This window comes from Carcharodon carcharias, chromosome 25, assembly GCF_017639515.1.
Source record: "Carcharodon carcharias isolate sCarCar2 chromosome 25, sCarCar2.pri, whole genome shotgun sequence".
Classification (NCBI taxonomy): Eukaryota; Metazoa; Chordata; class Chondrichthyes; order Lamniformes; family Lamnidae; genus Carcharodon; species Carcharodon carcharias.
The window spans coordinates 8471904-8489061 of NC_054491.1; the positions used below are offsets into that span (position 1 = coordinate 8471904).

The 17158-nt window shown below is 39.1% G+C and overlaps 1 protein-coding gene across 2 annotated transcripts in view; it reads right to left on the reverse strand.

Annotated features, from left to right (window-relative positions):
* Nucleotides 1-816: 816 nt before the first annotated feature.
* LOC121269630 (zinc finger and BTB domain-containing protein 44-like) overlaps nt 817-17158 on the reverse strand; it is a 40228-nt gene continuing 23886 nt past the window's right edge. For both annotated transcript variants that reach the window (XM_041174374.1, XM_041174375.1), the window contains one exon: nt 817-4634. In XM_041174374.1, the coding sequence (XP_041030308.1) occupies nt 4328-4634 (307 nt within the window). In that variant the 3' untranslated portion in view covers nt 817-4327. The remainder of the gene's footprint in view (nt 4635-17158) is intronic.

Here is a 17158-nt window from a genome sequence, read left to right on the forward strand (position 1 = left end):
TTCTATTTACAGATGCTGTCTGGCCTGAAGAGTACTTCCAGCATCTTTTGTTTTTATTTCAGATTTCCAGCATCCCCAGTATTTTGTTCTAGTAAAGATCAAAAATGCTTTAAGGTAATTGCAAACAATTTATGTATTTTACTGAGGAGATCCCAAGTAGTTTGATGACTCCGCCTCCATCCATAAAATCTTTGTGTTTAAGATACTTTCAAACATTTTGATTTAGTTAACACAACTAATTAAAATTTTAATTTAATTGTCTTTTTTGCAGTGAGGTTTACCAGGCATAATTAAAAAGCAGTGATAGAGGATAGTATTTCCCCAATTCAAGATCACAGAGATATAAATAGGGAATCCAGAATGGTATTAAATAACTTACAGTACAGATAATCATTGGAAAACCAAACAAAAGTACACCATTATGAGTTTCCTTAAGTGCTTGCAAGTCAATTTAATTGAAGAAGTCGGTTTTAAAAAATGAACAGATTTTTAAAGTGAATGCAATGAAGAAAAACATATCGCAATACAATCCTTTCATTTATCAATTATTTAAAAACTAATCACTAACAAAAATGAGATAAATATTAAAAGTAATTGTACACTCAGTACACAATGTGGGAAACTTTAAGATGCTACAAGTTTGACCTTCAGTTCATTTGGGTTAGCTGTGAAAAATAGTTACACTGACACCTGATTTTCTATAGTTACAGTTTCAATATCAATGTAATAAACTCAAGTACTTATGAAAAATATTGGACTGTGGAAAGAAGACATTTTATTTTGGACAAAAACATGCACACCACAGTATGCAGTATATAATGGTAAAGAGTTTTATTTATAATTTCCACACAGATTATCAACTGCAGTATTATTTTATCAAACTTTATACAATGCTACTTGCCTCTTGTGACCATATGAGCATGAAAATAGAATATGTGAACTTTTCCCTATATACACACACACGCACGCACACACACATATACACCCACCCCACAACAGGATGAATATAGTAAAACCCATAGCCAGAGCAGAAAGTTCTTTACATTTACAACTCAAGCACATTGAAACTGGAACTTCTCATTTTCAACGTTGGCTACGTTTTAAAATACTAGCCTGCCGTGGGGCCAAGCTGGTGAAAACCAGGTTTTCAAACCAAAAAAATATCCAATTTACTGACAATCGCACTATCAAAAATTCCATCTGAATTCTTTTGCTCAACAGGTTAGCATTATTTCCAAGTCATTAGACTATACAGTATGTACAAGTAGGTGACCACAACAGGGACACTGTAGGCTCAGCTTTATTTATGTCTTTGAAATAGTTTATGGCAGTGATGGGAATATGAGTTTAAGATCACTAAAATGTAGAGTGACAAAGTGCTGGGCTTTCCAAGAATGCAAAGTATATAAACACAATTAAAAAATGCACATTTGAAGTACAGGACAAAGGAACTACTTCAGCATCTACTACTATAGATATACATAAAATGTTTAATTTCAACCATGCCCATGTAAACAAACTGGACAATTACTGTAGTATTATTGACTGTACCTACAATTTCCTTTATCATTTTGAATAGTGGACATGTACAGTTGATTTAACCATTTACCCACTCTGGTAGAACAGAGCTTTTAGTAATGGAAAACAATTAAAAACATGGTATATTAATAAATGTAAGAGAAGCAACTTAATTTCTCAAACATTCAAATGTTGCTAATATTTTCCTATTTCGGCATCCACTTCCCTTATGTCTATTTGTAAAGGTGTTTCTTTATATGTAAATGCTATTTTTATTTAGCTATAATGAAAATATTTCACAGCGAGGGAAGGGTTTACTTTTTTTCTCATTTTTGCACACTTCAGAAATTGACTGATTGGGGTATTGGGTAAAATTATCCTGTTGTCTGATGGCTGCATGCCTCAATTAGAATTGCAAAGAGGATATAGCTTGACTGCTGGAAAATTGGACTGAAAAGCCAATATAAATTCCAAAAAAGAATTATTTGTATTTTCAAAGTAAGATAAAATTAAACCATTAGAGATGTTACAATGCTGGCTACTCAGGTTTTACAATGGAAAAATCACTGCAGCATGGCCATCCTTTAGAATTAACATGCATGTATTTCAAAGATAAACAACATAAGCTGAAGTTTTGATTCACATGGCAAATAGGCCAAAATTTAACCAAACCAGCAAGGTGGTGCTATCTGAAATTACTTAAATCATCTTCGGTTTTGATATTTAAGAACACCAGAGGTGTTGATCAAAAATATCTCTGCAACTAATTGAGTTTCTTTTTGGGACGTTGAGCAGTTTGACAGTCATATAAACTACATTCCCAGAATGCAAGTCAACATGACTGAGTGGAATACAGAATCCTTACCACCACATAACTAACCTGCCAAAATTGGATAGTCTAAACATCTTTACACTAAAGGTGTTGAAACACCCAATTTTATGCATGGATCAGTATTACATTTATCCAGACCCTCTTGCATACAAAATTAACATGGTAAGAGGCTTTTCCATCTATGCTTCCAGCATACTTTCAGCTTTTATTTCTCTACAAGGTACTCTGACTACCCAGACAAGAATCTTTCGGTATTGCTGGTAAGGTTAATATATAACTGAATATATTTATTTGAATAAAGCCCAAACCATCAATGTTATCTGTGCTTTACTCTCAGGAGTGCTACTTCCTAAATATTTTGAATACCAAGACTACAGAAGTTACTAAAAATAAAAAAAAAATTAAAACACACATGCCTTAATCAATCACAGCATGCCTTCAGATTGTCCAAATATTACATGATCCTATGCACATATTAACAAATGAATCAACAATTGTAATTAACACCTTCAAAAAGGTGAACACTTCACAAAACAGCAAATTGTGTAGATTGTTTAAAAAAAACCTTTAACAGCCGTAGAAATCTAAGTCTGAACATTTAAGCTTAAAACCAGTTATCTGTTAGCACAAAAAACTTCTGTTTTAGAAAAGTTTGCAATAAACCACTGATTCAACAACAGCCAAGGCAAACAAGCTCCCTGAAAATACTCTTCACTAACGTGCCACCAACTGTGGTGTCAATGTTAACGCACATCCACAAGTTACAAGAGACTAAAAAGTAGCTAAACACTTCTGAAGGGAATATGCATTCACCATTACTTCAGATTAATAGTAAAATATGTACTGGAAAACATCTGAATATATCCAGTTTTAAATCACGTAGATGTAAAAAGGTCACACTTTGGTGGCACCAGGTCACAGCCAAATATGTAATAATGGCTCTGAAACCAACTCCTGATGGAACTCTTAAGGTTCTTCACCCAGTTGGCCAGGAAACTAATTACACATTAGTTTTACACTCAACAGACATTAATTTTATAACTGTGCTATGCTGAATACCAATCTATTTCTTTCCTGAACTGGAAAAACAGCAATTGGAACACTAATCTTTTCAGCCAGGAATGTAATGGTCAAATGGCTCTTCAAAAAGTCAGATGCCTGGCTGAAAGGTCCTCATGGCTTTCAACAAATCTTCCCTTCCCTTACTCCCATCACTAGGTGGTACTTTGAACAAGTAACCAAAAACCATCTGATTGTACAGAAGGAAATATGGCACAATTTGGAGTGCACGAAAGAAGCAACTATTCAGGAATAGATATCCAGGCTAGCATTTATATTCACAATGCCAATTTCAAATTCTTACTGATAAAAAGGTTTGTATTATTGTACAAATGTATTTTTTGCTGGAAAAAAAATCCACTTTCTGATGGACATTTTGAAATTTCATACCCTGTGAACATCATTTAGTTGTATTAGAATATTCAACATATCTGTCATAAAATCGTTTCAGGCAGATAACATTTATGTAGTATTTGAACATTTGATATGTTTCCAGTGACTTGATGCAGATAAAATCAGAGATGAGTTTTTCTTGTCCACCAATGCAGCATTTCAAACTTTGATCCTAATTTGTGTCCCCAGATGCCGATATGACAGGCAAAGTACTATTGGCAGCTTTATGAAGGTATAATGTAAAACATTTTTAGAAGGTACTGTTTGCTGTATATTGTTCAAAAGCTGTACCATAGCTTCTTCCAAGGTCTATGCCTGCTGTGTGAATTAAGAAATGCGTGGTTAAATGTGCTTCTAAGTAAGTGAAGGCCCATTGATACGTCTGAAACCTCTGATGGTCAAATAATGAAACGTTGACCTATTTTAAATCATAGTTCGGAATCTGGAAGAAAAGCTCCAAGAATCATTTGACTCAGGTCCAGGCACTTTCTCCAAAAGAACTGAAATTTAACTACCAGGGATAACTTAATTATAAAGGATATGAGGTCCTTCCTCTGGAGAACCTCTCTTATGTAGATCTTCTCTTGCACCAAGGATTCCATTTACATCTGAGCCATTCGTCTTCTGTTCTTCCATTATTTCATCGTCCTTGTTCATAAGTCCAGCCAAGTGCCCAAGTGGGAATGCAGTGTCGCAGTTCTGTGTGGAGGACACCTGTGAAATAACTGGCATTTGCACTGCTGAGTTGCTATCAAAGCCATTGTCTCCGATATCATACTGACCAAGGGCCTCCTCTTGCTCTTGTTTCAGGTAGTCTGGCACAATGAAGTCACTGAAAAACAAGTAAGTTTAATATTTTATCCAGGATATTGAAGTACAATTCAATCCTAATCTGTCTCTTTACCTTGAAATTTTAAACCTGGTGTACTTAGATCAAAATTTATAAAACTACAGATTGAAAATGGCCAATATGCAAATCATTGTAAAATTATCCATTGTTAATCCATGGAAACAGAAACATACATCTTAAATGAAAATTTATTAGAATTTTGAAATAAACTTACTAGCGGATTACATTTAATGCAGCACCAAAAATAAGAACAACCCGTTAATACTTTACACCTAGATCACCAATTCTATACAAGACTGAATGAATGCAAACTGGTGTAGGACACTGCGTGGTACAATCAGATCACATGCAACTCCTAGATGACAATACTTCTTTCTACCTTAGCAACTCTAGACAATTTCCTGATAATGGTTTAATAATAGACAAATGTACAAAATCTGTTTTTAACTATTGATTATCTATGTCATCGAAAATTCTACTTTATTCTACTGTTGATACATTTTAATGACAAGTTGGAATCCCAAAATTTGATAAAATATAACTCTACAATGGTCGGTATTGCAGCGATGTTGTTACTGGGCTAATTATTCAGAGAATGTGAGTTAGCAGTTTGAGAATTTGAATTCAGCATGTAAATAAAAAAAAGGTTAACATTAAACCTGAATTTCAAATAAAAAAAACTTACTGAGCAAAAATAAAGCAATATCAAAGCAATAATTTGATAATTTTAAAAAGTAATCAATAAAAATTAATATTAGGAGTGTGGGAGGAATGTGTGCGCGTGTCCCGCTCACTCCCAGTCTCACCCTCAACCACTGGGTGAGTGGTTGTATATGTTGGTGTGTGGGGGTAAGGGTGAGTGAGAACCCTAAGACTGCAAGTGACCCACGTCCCCACATTACCTCTGCTGCGCGCCTGCCGTGCGCCCGCACATTCTGCCACGCGCCTGCACACTCTGCCACACGTGCGCGCCCCCACACACTGTCTCAACGCAAGGGGTAAACGGGGCACCTCAACATCCTTCTAGGTGCTTCTTCCCCTTAAAGAATCAGGCTGAGGCCCTCAGGCACCCGAAGGGAGGTGCAGCAGCAGCTGGACACCCCTGCGTCATCCACTCAGGAACCTCAGAGGCTGTCCTATGTCTCCGAGTTCCCTTTGCCTGTGATCCCCTCAACATCGTCCTCTGTCACTGCAGAAGGAACAGCTGGTCCACGGGAGAACTGCCAAAGCAAGCAGAGGACTACAGAGGACCCACGCACGTGTTGTTAGAAGCGTCAGGACCAACCATTGCATTGGCTGTCGCCACCCCTGATGCGGATGTCAGGGTTGCACCAAGAAGTGTTAGGAATGGATGAACACACTGTCACTTCATAATCTGAAAATATATTCCTTTTCATTGAATAATGTGTAATAGTGTCTTTCAGCTTCATTGACAAGCTTTGCGAGTTCTCCCACTGCTTTCCCCCGCCCTCCACCAACCACTCTCGCCATCCCTTCTACTGATAGCATCACAACCTCACCATCCCACCCTAATGGCTCACTCTGCCCTCTCTCATTCTCACCATTCCCTCCAACCACACCCTCATTTTGCTCCCCAAGAGGCAATCATTGACTCCACAGGCCCTTTCCTTGCATGTTCACCTGGACACCACCCCCCAGCCTGGAACTCCATCTCCTTTGGAACTCCTTCCTGTACACCTTCCTCCCCCCTTACACCTAACTTCTCAGGTGCAGTATGCTCCACCGTTACAGCGTCCTCCCCTCCCAACATCACCTCCCCCCGCCACCGACACCTTCATTCCCCCCATCCCAGCCTCACCTCCCCCGAGACCTTTGCTCCCCACTCCCAACCTCAACCCCCAACACCCTGCTTGCCCCCCCCAACCTGAACCTCCCCACCGACACCATCGTCCAAAGCTTCACCACCTCCAACACCTTCATTCCCTCCCGCCCAACCTCACCTCCCCATGGCACCTTCGTCCCCCCTCCCAACCTCACCTCCCCATGACACCTTCATCCCCCCTCCCAACTTCATCTCCCCCTGAAATCTTTGTTCACCCCTTCCAACCTCACCCTCCCGATACCATTGTTCCCCCACTAAAGCTCACCACTCGACACCTTCGCTGGCCCCCTCCCAACCTCACTAGCCTTTGACACACCTTCCTCTCTCAAACCTACACCTTCCTCTCCACCCCACTTAACGATCATTCATTGCAGACCATGGCCAAGACACTGAGGTCCCGAAGCAGACCCTGAATGGTGATCTTCCACCTTCCGTGAGGTGCCTAGCAGCGGAGCCACGTCCATGAGAATCCAGCCAGCTTGCAATGCACCGTTCCTCCAGGTTCCCATTGTTGTCGGGCTCCAGCATCCTCTGCTCCAGAGATGTCCACTATGTGAGAAGGCCCTGACGCATTCTGCATGTCACACTTGCAAGACCTGTTCTGCGCCAGCACGTTTTCCTGCCAACGTGGGGAGTAAATTTGATATACGGGGATGATTGTGGTGAGCTGGATATGCAGGTGTATTACAATGAAGTTCCCAAAGTGCAGCGGCATGAAATGCAGCCCACCATTGACAGGCGGAGCGGATTACTGCAAACTGGTTTCACAACGTCATGAAACCAATTTTTGGCAGGAAGCCATATCGTTTGCTCACGCCTGCCATGGCACCTGAAGCCAGCAGGCATGGAAAATTCTGTCTCACAGACACATGCTCTCTCTCTCTCTCTCGCTCACGCCCAGGCTCCAGACTCTCTGCCCCCACCACCCCCGGGGCCTGGAAGCATCTCTCTTCCCACCCCAGCCAGTCTCCTTCCCTCCCCACCTCCAGCCCGGCAGCCAGTCTCCCTCCCTCCCCACCTCCAGCCCAACAGCCAGTCTGTCTCCCTCCCTCCGCACCTCCAGCCCAACAGCCAACCTCCCTCCCTCCACACCTCCAGCCCGGCAGCCAGTCTCTCTCCCTCCCCGCCTCTTGCTCCTTGAAGGATCTTCAAATTCACTTACCCTTCTTGCTAGTATTTTGAACTGTGACTCTGTGGGCCAGCATAGAGAGGCATTGTGGGCCGCATCTGGCCTGCATGCCGGGTGTTGGCCAGCCTGTTCTATACAGACTTTCTGTGGAGCTTTGTGCTGGAATTTGCAGTGATTAGGAATTCATTTCAGCACAGTGACCTGTGTGAACAGAGCAAGCAACTGTGTAGCTCCCTAACCAGATTGAAGAATTCCTACTAAGGTGCACAAGATTTGAACCGGTAGGTGTAATATTTAATTCAAAGCCGAGTCACATATAGAACGCAGAATAAGAGAGGGAAAGAAAGGTTTAAAAATTACATTTTAATTCTCCAACAATAATTAATATCCGAAGGAAGAAGACTCCACATTTGAAAAGTTTAGTTTTCAAGGCCAAGGGTTTTTTAACTTAAATTAAAACTTACCATACCTTTACAGGTTTACTTACCCCGGAATGAACAAGTCCAACTTTTCTGGCAAGTTTAGTGGGTATCTATTACCCAAATACAGCAATCTCAAGCCATTTCAACTGTTTAAATGCCAAGTCCCTCAGCAAGATACTGGTACAATGAAGCTTCTGAAGGAGCAAGGTAAATCAGACAACAGCTTTGATTTCTCTATTTAATTGTGCATGTGTAGCTGCAGAAGACTGCTGTCTAATTTATTCTTTGATAATAGTGAGTGCTGATAGCCTCGCCATTATTTGTACCACAAAATCTGGGTGATTATGTTTCAAAATATTATCACAAACCATCTGATTACAAACATAGACAAGAGGTCCACAGACAGTTTAGGTTTAACTACACAGAAAGGCAGTGGAAACTGATTGTGCGGAAAACATAAGGAAAAATTGGTCACTTGAAAGAATGGATGATTATGATTAGGAATGTATTGTACCAGCCAGATGAACTACAATCTGCAATTTTGGTACTTTCCAGTGTAATATGCAGCAAATGCAAATGTTTCCACCATTTCCTATCAAACCACTAGGTTTTGGGGGCAGGACAAACCATGATGGCATACATGGTAACTTGGACCATGTGCAAGTTCAACATGCAGCTACAAATCTTAGCAAAGGGCCCTCTAAATTTTAAACTTATCCATTGCTGACAGTGATAGTGAAACATTTGGTTCCTCTCAAAAAAAATCAGTAAGCACTTAATTAGTAACTCTTACCTCACTGTTCACTTTACTGTATCTGCCGCAGACCATTAAGCTTTCTACACATTAGTCTGCAATGAACATACATAAATCTATATGACTAATCGCTGTCATTATGTTCATTCAAAGCCAACAGTTCTACTGTGAAATGTGTTACGTACACTTTTCTGTACATCATTTAATCCCAATTGCATAGCAAGTACGGATGTAATAAAGAAATCCATTCATGTTGAAAATCATCAGCTACTGCAAATGCAAACAGCTGCCATATCAACAGATAAAACAAAGCTTAACAATGAAAGTAAAGCTGGTTATACATGAACATTTTACATTGCCACACTATAACTGTATAGAATAGTAGCCCATGGTGCTGGAATTTAAAATTATACTCAATAGTTCAGACTGCCTTTATTATAGCTATTTATTCATTACATAATCAGTCTCTCTTACAAAATGGAAGAAATACCATTTTAGTTTGAACACGTTCTATTCTTGGATAGTTAGAAAGTTTTCAACAAGATTCTACATCAGCAATTAATGGTTAATGTGGTGTCAGTGAATCCAGGGCACTGCATAAGAAATTGGCTCAAATGCAGGTACAGAGAGTAGCCATAAATGGAAACTTTTCAGTCTGGAAAGAAATTACATAGGGTACTACAATGGGTAATACTGATTTTGCATATGCAATTAAGACATGAACATGGGTATATTGAGCAAAATCTCTACACATAACAATGATGCTCATTTTGTTAGACTTCTTTCATGAAACCTTCAAGTTAAACTTGCTGCATGAGTGGATAACAGTGTGGCCATGGCAACAGGGCATCTGGAATCTCACTGAACAGTCGGACCAAAAACGTACCTCCTTAATCAATGAGATTTAATGATTGAGAAAGAAACAGATTTCAGAAGCCATTCAATGAAGTGCCATACAAGAGTCTTGCACACAAGCTTACAGCCCAGAGGATTTGGGGCAGTATATTAGCACAGACAGAGGATCGGTTAAGGGAAAGAAAAGAGAGAGTAGTAATAAACAAGTCATTTGTCGGATGGGAGGATGTAACTAGTGGAGCTCCGCAAGGATCAATGTTTGGGTCTCAGCAATTTACAATCTATATCAATGATTTAGATGAGGAGACCAAGTGCAATATATCTTAGGTAAAAACAAAATACTACGGATGCTGGAAATCTGAAACAAAAAATAGATGGAAAAACTCAGCAGGTCTGACAGCATCTGTGGAGAGGAATACAGTTAACGTTTCGAGTCTGTATGACTCTTCATCAGAACATCTGACGAAGGGTCATACGGACTCGAAAGTTAACTGCATTCCTCTCCACAGATGCTGTCAGACCTGAATTTTTCCAGCTATTTTTGTTGCAATATATCTTAGTTTGCTGACAATGCGTAGCTAGGTGAGAATGTAAGCTGTGAGGAGAACACAAAGAAGCTGCAAAGAGACATAGATCAGGTAAGTGATTAAGCAAGAAGGTGGTAGATGGATTATAATTGAAATGTGAAATTATCCAGCTTGGGAGGAAGAATGGAAAAGGAGATTTTTTTTTTCTTCTAAAAAGGTTAGACACTAATAAATGCTGGTATTCAGATGATTTTGGGTACATGAATCAGTTAGTTAATATGCAGGTACAGCAAACAATTAGAAAGGCAAATGGAATGTTAGCCATTATTGTTAAGGGTTGGAGTATATAAGTAAGGGAGTCTTGCTGTAATTATAGAGGGCTTTGGGGAGTATTGCAGGAGAGGGCTGAAAAGATAAAAACAGGGTCTCATCAGCAGAACCCGGAGCATCGTGAAAGAGAACTCAAAAGTGGACCAACCAACAAAAATCAAGGAGGGATGTCACAGGGAAACAGATAGGTGATTGGTTGCTAAGTATTAGAGTTTTATTTTTGCTCTTTAAGCAAGGGAGGTGCATCAAATTCAGAGTTAAGGATCTGTAACTTTTTTAGTTAGTAAACTAGACAGATTAATTAATCTACAGAACTGAAATAATCAACTGAAAAAGAATTTTAACTACTTTAATAATTAAATATGTAAACAGTTTAGATAGACATGGCAGGTTAGGTGGTGTACCACGACTGTGGCATGTGGGAGTTTCTGGACAGCATTGTGGTTCTGGTCAACCACATGTACAAGAAGCATCTACAGCTCGAGGAACTTTAATGTAGATTTGTTGAGTTGAAATTTGAGCTGCAGACATTAGAGGGCATCAGGAAGGGATTTCCTTTTCTGAGAAGCAATCACACCCCTTAGAAAAAGTAGTTTCTTAGAGGTGGTGAGTGATCAGATACAAGAGAGTATGACTGCGGATCAGGCAAGTATGAGGATCCAGGATGTGCTAACAAAGGAGCCTCAACAAGCATGAGGTACTTGCTGCCTGTGGGGAAGAGAAGAACGACGGTACATTGAGTGGACAAACTAACAACGGCACTATGGTGCTGGAGGCCACTCAAATAGGAATAGTAAAAAGAAACATGGCAATGACAGCGCAAAACATAGTTGGGGGAATAGATACAGTTCTCTGTGGCCGAGACCGGGATTCCAAAGGTTGCGTTGCCTGCCAAAGTTTCCTTCACAGCTGGGGAAGAACTTAAAAGTGGAAGGGAGGGGATCCAGTTATCATGATCAAGTTGGAACAATTGACATATGTAGAACTAAGAATGAGGTTCTGCAGAGGGAGTTTCAGAAATTGAGTTCTAAATCAATACTGGGCCTCAACTCTAACAATTTCTGGATTATTACCAGAGCCATATGCAAACTGGCATGGGGTTCAGCAGATTAGAGAATTAAGCATGTTGCTCAGAGAATGGTGTGAGAAAAAGGGGTTTGGGTTCAAGGGACACTGACACCAGTACAGGGGAATGAGGGAGCATTTCCATTGGGATGGGCTCCACTTAAACCAGGCTGGGACCAGCATCATGGCGAATTGTATAACTTGAGCAGTGGATAGTGCTTTAAATTAAAAGAGGCAGGGGAGGGGTCAGGTGAAGGAAAATTTAGAAATCTAAAGAGAAAAGTCAAGGCAATAGAGCAGTGTAGAGATTTAAGTAAAGACAAGCAGATTGTAACAGGAGGACACAGAGAGCTTAACAGCAATAGTGTATCAGTGAAAAAGATCTGTGCAAAGAATAGTGGTAAATATGTAAAATGAGAGGCTCTTTAACCTGAATGCACAAAGCATTTCTAACAAGTGGATGAACTTGTGGTACAAATAGATAAATGGGTTTGACCTAATCACCAGCACAGAGACAGCTTACAAAGTAACCAAGGTTGGGAAATATATATTCCAGGGGACACAACGTTTTGAGAAGACAGGCAGAATAGAAAGAGTAGCAGCCCTGATAATAAAGAATGACATAAAGACAGTAGGAAGAAAGGATCTTGGTTTAGAAGGTCAGGAAATAGAATCAGTGGGTGGAGATTAGGAATAACATGGGTCAGGAACTATGTTGAGAGTAGTTATAGACCTCCTAACAGTAATTACTCCATTGGACAGAGCATTAAGCAAGGAATAATTGGGGTTTGTAACAAAGGCAGCGTAATAATCTGGTGGGTGGATGGGGTGGGAGACGGGGAACTTTAATCTTCATATAGATTAAACAAATCAAGTTGGCTAAAGTAGTTTGGAAGATGAGCATGTAGATTGTTTTCACAACAGTTTCCTAAAACACATTGTGGAACGAATTAGAGATAAAGCTTATTTAGATCTAGTATTGTGTAACGAGGTAGGGTTAATTAATAATCACATAGTACAAGATCTTTGGGGTAAAAGTGATCATGATATAATTGAAATCCATATTAATTTTGAAAGTGTCACACAGGAGTCCAAAATAAGCTTCAACTTAATGCCGATAGCATAAGTATCCAGGGGACAGCTGGCTAAGGTTGACTGTGCAAATATACTAAAAATGTGTGGAAGAAAATAAACAGTGGGAAACATTTTAAAAAATGACTCAAAAATTTCAATAAAAATATAGCCCATTAAAAAAACAAAAAATTAGCAAGATCCATCCATGGCTTACTAGAGAAGTTAAGGATAGTATATTAAAGAGACTTATAACATTGTGAAGAATAGCAGAAAGCCAGAGGATTTGGAAGTTTTAGAAACCAGCAAAGGGCCACCAAAAGGTTGATTTAAAAAAAAGGAAAACACAGAATCAGGGTCAACTAGCCAGGCATATAAAAACAGACTATAAATGAATGCTTTTACAAATATATAGAAAGGAGAGTAGCTAAAATGAATGTTGTTCCCTTAGAGGCAGAGAGAGGGAAAATCATGAGGAAAGAGGAAATGGCAGAAACATTAAACAAATATTTTGTATCTGTCTTGACAATGGAAGATACAAAAGTACATGCCAGAAATAGAGGAAAACCCATAAGCTAATGTGAATGTGGAACATCAAGTAATTAATATCAGCAGAGAAAAGGACTTAAAGCTGACAGATCCCCAAGGGCTGATGGTCTACCTCCTAGGGTTCAAAAAGAGGAAGATGCAGATAGTGAGTACACTGATTATGATTTTCCAAAATTCCCTAGACACTTGAACTGTACTAGCGGATTGGATGTTAGCAAATAGAACTCTACTATTCAAGAAAGGAGGGAGAGAGAAAAAAGGTAACTCTACTATTCAATTAGTCTGAAATCAATCATAGGGAAAATGCTGGAATCTGTTAAGGAAGTCTTCACAATGCACTTAGAAAATCATAGGTCAAAGAGAGTCATCATGGTTTTACAAAAGGGAAATCGTGTTTGCCAAATTAGAGATTTTTGAATATTAGGGTGGATAAAGAAGAACCAATTGGTGTAGTATCCTTGGATTTCCAAATTGTACTTGATAAGGTGCTACACAAAAGGTTCATAGGCAGGATAAAGGCTCATGGAATTGGGGTAATATGTTAGCAAGGAAGGAAGGTTTGTTAATGGACAGGAAACAGAGAGTAGGGATAAACAAGGCATTTTCAACTTGGCAGTTGCAACCAGTGGAGTGCCATAAGAATCAGTGCTGGGGCCTCAACTATTTACAATCTATATTATAGCTTATGGTGAAGAGACTGAGAACCGAATCCAAGTTTGCTGATGTTATAAATCTGGGTGGGAGTGTAAGCTGTAAAGAGAACACAAAGAGGCTGTAAAGAGATACAGGCAGCTTGGATGAGTGGGCAACAAGGTGGCAGATGGAGGTTAATATGGGGAAATGCAAAGTTATTCACTTTGGTAGTAAGAAAAGCAGAATATTTTCAAGAAGTGTAAACATTTAAATGTAGGTATTCAGAGACACTTGGGTGTACCCACACAAGGAACCCAAAGTTAGCAAATCCAACCACCAATTATGAAGACAAATGGCACGTTGATTGCAGGGAACTGGGGTAAAAGAACAAGCAGTCTTGCTATAATTATATTTGGTCTTTGATGAAGCCACACCTAAAGTACTCTGTGCAGTTTGGTCTCCACATCAAAGAAGGATATACTGGGATAAAAGCAAAAAACTGTGGATGCTGAAAATCCAAAACAAAAATAAAAATACCTGGAAAAACTCAGCACAAATCACACGGACATAACAGTCATACGGACTCGAAACGTTGTGTTCCTCTCCGCAGATGCTGCAGAACTGCTGAGTTTTTTCAGGTATTTTTATTTTTGTTAAGGACATACTGGCACTTGAAGTGGTACAGCAAAGCTTTGGTACATTGGTTCCCGAGATGAGACTGTTGTCCAATGAGTGGTTCAGTAAATTGGGCCAATTATCTGAAATTTAGAAGAATGAGAAGTGATCTCATTGAAACATACAAAATTCTGAATGGGCTTGGCAGGGTAGACAGAGATTGTTTCCTTTGGCTGGGGAATCTAGGACATAGTGGATGGTGGGGTAGGGCATAGTCTCAGGATAAGAGGTTGATCATTTAGGATGGAGATGAGGAGAAATTACTTCACTCAGAGGGTTGAGTGTCTTTGGAATTCTCTATCCCAGATAGTTGTTGATGCCCCATTGTTGAGCATATTCAAGACTAAGACAGGCGGATATTTGGTCTCTCATGGATTTGAGAAATATGGAGAGCAGGCAAGAAAATGGAGTTGATGTAGAAGTTCAGCCATGATCATACTGAATGGTGAAGCAGACTAGAGGGGCCATAGAGTCTATTTCTGTTTCTTGTGTGTTTAGAGAGGAACAATTGAGGAGGATGAATTAGAGTCAAATCACGTACAGAGAGAGAGATAAAGAGAGGGAAAAAAAAGATAGAATTAAGAGCTTGAGAAAAGAGAAAGAAAAGTAAATCTCCTAGAACAATTTTACCTATCACCTGAACAAATGAGACTCCACAGTTTAAACTGTTCAATTTCTGGGCCAGAGAATGATTGGCACTGCGATACCAATGTGACATGGTTAAAAATGTATTTACTGTCTTAAGTATTAGACTTAACTTTCTATGGTAGATTTTATGGCCAATTAATTTGCCATAATAGTTTTTTCAAAATAATGAAGAGGCTAAGGGCAAAATACTGCTTGTACAAAGCTGGCATATGTTGACCATCAAGTTCTGGAGGTTCACAAGTCAGACAGCTAGTCAATTTGCATATTAACAACAACCTGTGTTGTGAACATGCTGCTACTTTTATAGAAAGATCCATTCCAACAGCATTAAAATAGAATACACGGAATTTAAATAAGTCACAAGCCCAATTACATCTTTAAAATTTGTCTACATTTTGCCGAATGCTATTTTTATGTGCTTTAGAGAAAATTTATTTTTCTTTCTTAAAAATTTTGAAAAGGACAGGCAGTGATAAAGTAACTTTTTGATGTTAAAAGATCTATGAAACTGCTCCATGCATCATGCCAGTCTAAATTCTCAGGAGGAATAATTTTTTGGCATCTTGAAAACATCAAATGCAGTGAGGAACTATTCTCTGTATTCTGGCTGACAGACTACATGCATAAAGCTTAACTGATGAAAAAGAAATTGTTACAGTTCAGTTTCACCCAACATTCATTCATTTTTCTACAGCAATGAAGTAGGAACCATGGGTGTGCCTGCATCTGATGTGAAGCGAAACATAATACCCCTCTTGGCAGCATGGATGTGGCACACTGCAGGATTAACTTTTTTCAGTTACACAATGGAGATTTGTATGGGATGCCCATAGTAGTCACCTGATTGAAAACATTGACTGGTATAGTATTTCAGGCTAAACTATAAAATTGTTGTTGTAAGATATGAACTTATACAGAAAGAAAGCTGAAATAACTGAAAAAAGCGGTATCAAAACCAAATTTCATTTTTGCTTTAAACTTTCTTCTGAAGCCAAAGTACAATTATTTCAGAACTCTTCAGGTTTCTGTAACTCAGACATGGTTGATTATAACAAGGGCATCTAGAGCGATGGCGCTCTATCTCTCTACTGCAGCATGCAACTAAACAAATGACACTAGCAAACTAAAAATATGGTTAAAATACCTGCTCTATTTATCGCAATGGATACAGAACTCAAAGACACAATGATAGATGATGCTCACAGTCGTTATTAATTACTGCTCCTAGCCAACATCTGAATTGCGCAGGAAATACATCATTTGATGCAATATGCTCTTGGACAGCTTTTGTAAAACTAAGTTTCTACTGGATCCTCAGCGCTGAGAGATTATGACAATGGCTACATGTCACATTTTTGAAACCTGCTAAATTGGAAACACAATCACCAATCACCATAATTTGGTTAGCTACTGTTTTGAAGTTACTAGGGCATTCAAAGTTTAACTTTAATTGAAGCACATTCCTCTTGGAATTTAACACATGGTTCCAGACACAATTCTACATGGAAAATCGGAAACAGCAGCTTTAGTATTTATTTTAAAATTAAAATTCCATTACTAACCACAAGTTTAATAAAAGAACATTCATTTGTATAGGGCTAATCACAATTTCAAGATGCCCCAAAGCACGTAATTTTGTACTGCAATCTTTGCTGTAGAGAAATAAGGCAGCCAATTTGCACATAACAAAGACCCAATAGCTTCAACATAAATGACCACATAGTCTATTTTAATGGTATGGGTTGGAGGGACAAATGTTGGACAGGACCGCAGGAGAACTTCTTGGGAGTCTTTGAAGAATACCAAAAGATCTTTTATGTCTATCTCATAGGGCAGATGGGACCTGGGTTTAATATCTCATCTGAAAGATTGCACCTCCTAGTGTATTTTTTGCTCAGTACTGGATCAAAATGCCAAACTAGACTATATGCTCCCTGGGTGGAGCTTGAACCTGATTCTGAGAAATCTATCATGAAAGTTGACACTTGAAAACATATGTAAGATT